Source organism: Fragaria vesca, linkage group LG2 (assembly GCF_000184155.1).
Source record: "Fragaria vesca subsp. vesca linkage group LG2, FraVesHawaii_1.0, whole genome shotgun sequence".
NCBI classification, from domain to species: Eukaryota; Viridiplantae; Streptophyta; class Magnoliopsida; order Rosales; family Rosaceae; genus Fragaria; species Fragaria vesca.
Window position 1 is genome coordinate 2,838,747 of NC_020492.1, and position 3,088 is coordinate 2,841,834.

At 38.3% G+C, this 3,088-nt stretch overlaps 1 protein-coding gene across 1 annotated transcript in view; it reads right to left on the bottom strand.

The window, feature by feature from the left end:
- The window catches only part of LOC101296458 (alpha-L-fucosidase 2-like), a 5,787-nt gene extending 3,254 nt beyond the window's left edge, over nt 1-2,533 (bottom strand). The window contains exons 1-3 of the mRNA XM_004292040.1: nt 2,319-2,533; nt 1,325-1,470; nt 26-921 (exon numbers count right to left, since the gene is read on the bottom strand). Of these exons, the coding sequence (XP_004292088.1) occupies nt 26-921; nt 1,325-1,470; nt 2,319-2,529 (1,253 nt within the window). The 5' untranslated portion in view covers nt 2,530-2,533. The remainder of the gene's footprint in view (nt 1-25; nt 922-1,324; nt 1,471-2,318) is intronic.
- Between the last annotated feature and the right edge of the window lie 555 nt (nt 2,534-3,088).

Here is a 3,088-nt window from a genome sequence, read left to right on the forward strand (position 1 = left end):
GAGAGAGAGAGAGAGAGGCGCATACTCCCATGCAGGTTCAATTTTGTAGTTCCAGATACCCTGCAGGTTTGCAGGCTGAGTTCCAGGGCGTGAACAGGAAATAAGAAGATATCGACCATACTGGAACAAGAGTTCCACAAAAGAAGGATCTTCATCAATTTTAAAGGTTTTCACCCTGTCAGCAGTAGAACCCAAGGCATTGTCATTTCCCTTACAATTTAAACTGGTTATATTGTTGCACTTCTTCATCTCCATGGTTTTATTTCCAAATATGCTCTTAGAGCTTTTAGAGAGCTGCAATGAGACCCGATGAAAGAGATTCTGATAGTCATCCAAATGACGAGCATAGAGGTCAGAATATGAAATTCTTTTTATTGAAGTCAATGCAGCAAGAGACTCTGAAGTCGGATTTCTCTTAGAATCAGAAGGCTTAGTAAATGGATCTTCAAATGAAGATGAGGCTACCAGAAGCAAAATAGCCCAATCTGCCTCTTCAACTCTAATTTTCTTGTCATCCAGAGAATGTATCACACCTTTGTCACCACTAATCTGCAAATCAAGAACTGCAGTAAACTGAATCCCCTTAGGATTGTCATTAGCCTTTGGTGCGATTCTTTTACCAGGACAACTTCCTTCAAGTATAATTTGATTTTGACCATTTACATGAGAACCATGATGCAACTTGCTGTCTAACGAAACTGTAAATGATAGGGACCCTGATTTGCTTGCAGAGATCTTTGTCACAATCACTTGATCAGGATTTGAAGCAAAATGCTCCCTAGTATATTTTACCTCTCCCACAGAATATTTTATCCTTGCTGTTGCAGTATCTAGGTCTAGCTCTCTGCTGTAAGTTTCTTCAGCATACTTGAGATGTAAATCATCAAATTCTAGGTTGATATTGCCGAGTAGTTGGTATACCTTCATAAAAAGTATATAACAGAATATTATTCCAGATTAACCAAAGTCTCCTCATATAATACGTTGAAGCCATCAAATTTGAACTTTAGAAGTAGCATTGACAACAATAAGCTTCTACTACTGTGAGTTTGTGACATAATTGTAATCTTGGTAAACATAAGCAGTGAATGGCAATACTCCAATAGAGTTACCGTACAAAACCTAATGGTATCTCAAAACAGACCTCTATGAGATTGTCTACTCAACTCTCTGACTGATTAAATTAGCATTCCATTATTACCAACAATCAGCAAAATTAGTAATTGTACTGAATGTGTTTATCTTCTGGCCAATACTCAGAGATTTCTATTGAGTATAATTGTATAACAAAGGAAGCATAATTGAAGTGGATGAAGTTACATACATCAGAAGGATCCCCCGTCAACTTGACCGCTGCTTCAGTAGCTTCAGCATATTTGCCATCATCAACAAGTTGCCTAACCTCAGTTAGTGCCTGCGGAGCATTTGTGTTGGTGTAGTTGCCTGGAGTTCCAGTCCAGAGTGTATCCTCTACACCAATCGAAACTTTATGTAATGAGTCTCACTACAATTTATGGTGTGTGCCTCTGTGCAAGAGAGGGAGAGAAAGAAAATAGACTTAGAATGTAGAATTGAATTCATCATTAAGAACCTGAGAAGGCAAAAATCTGAAGTCAACTAACCCTAAACCCTGTAAGAATAATCATCGTTTCAAAACATTTCTGTATATCTCAGATTTCTCACCCACCAAAATGAATACTGACGACCAAAATGTTCTCAATGACAAAGTAGGATGAACCATCCCAAAAGAGGCTCAACAATCAACACCTATACAGTATCATGCATTCAAATTCTACTCATTTTCAAGCACAACATGCACAAATCCTGATTCAATTCGTGGTCCCTCTACAAATCATTAGCTCACTCAAAAACATTAGTGAAACTGAAACCACGTTATTCTTTAATCTTTCCAACGCCTCTATAATCAAAGCCACCAAACTCACAACCCCGAGTATCTCACTTGAACCAGGATACAGGAAACCCAATAAAACACCGGTAATCACAATAGGAAATCGCAATGCAGGTCCCAATTTAATGAATGCAAAACACCTATACAATGAATGTAATCACACTGTCAAGCAGTGAAGATCCCAATCTACACTTTGTCCCACTAGGAAAATGCAATTGAACTAGAATACCAAGCATTGCAACCGACATAGATCATTTGATTGGCGCAGAGGATACTCTTGCATTCACATTCTAATCAGATACATAATTCAGAATGCCAAGCATTTCAAGCAACACCAGACCAAAACACAGAAAACCCAATTGAAGATCAGTTAATGTGAACACAATGCAAATAAAGCTTTGAACTTCACCATTAAGCTGAAGAGTTTCTGAAGCCACACCACCCCAGACCATAGCTCCAAGCCTCCCATTCCCAATTGGAATTGCATCTGTCCAGAACTTTGCAGGCCCACCAAAAGTAACCTTCAAAGGCTCAGAACGCTCCTCCTCCTTCACTAAACTAGGAGTCCAGAGGTCTTTTTCTGCAGGCTGCCGCACCAGAACCCAGTCACCATCCTCCATTGCACACAAGAATGAAAAGGGTCCAACAGAAACAAGAAGATGAACCCCCAAAAGCATATAAAGCTTGCAACTTTGAGTTTGAGTGACACAGATGAGTTGTTAGTCGGTGAAGTGGGGAAGGAGTGTGAATGAGAGTGAGACATAGTAATCAAAGCTCGTGGGGTGGTTTGGTGGTTGGGTGAAATGGGTTTTGTCTCATTGTCTGGTCTGTAGAAAAAGGTTCCCATGTAAACGGTAAACCTGTCATATTTATCTCTGTTAAGTTCAAGTTTGTTGTAAATAGTTATTACTTAGTGGATATTCTTATAATTAACCAACTAAGGTTGTTATTATAATTTACATCATGACCTTATCTTTATATAAGAGATGGTTCTCTACTCAATAATACACACATATTCTCTTATTCTCTTGGTTGTTTCTCTCATTTCTCAATCTATTTTTTTATTTTATAACACGTTATCAGCACGAATAGTTCTAACGCTAAGGTAGTTTTTTAGAAAATTTCACAACAGTCATCTTTCAACATTTTTTCCCTTATAGATCCACCTTAAACTTTTTA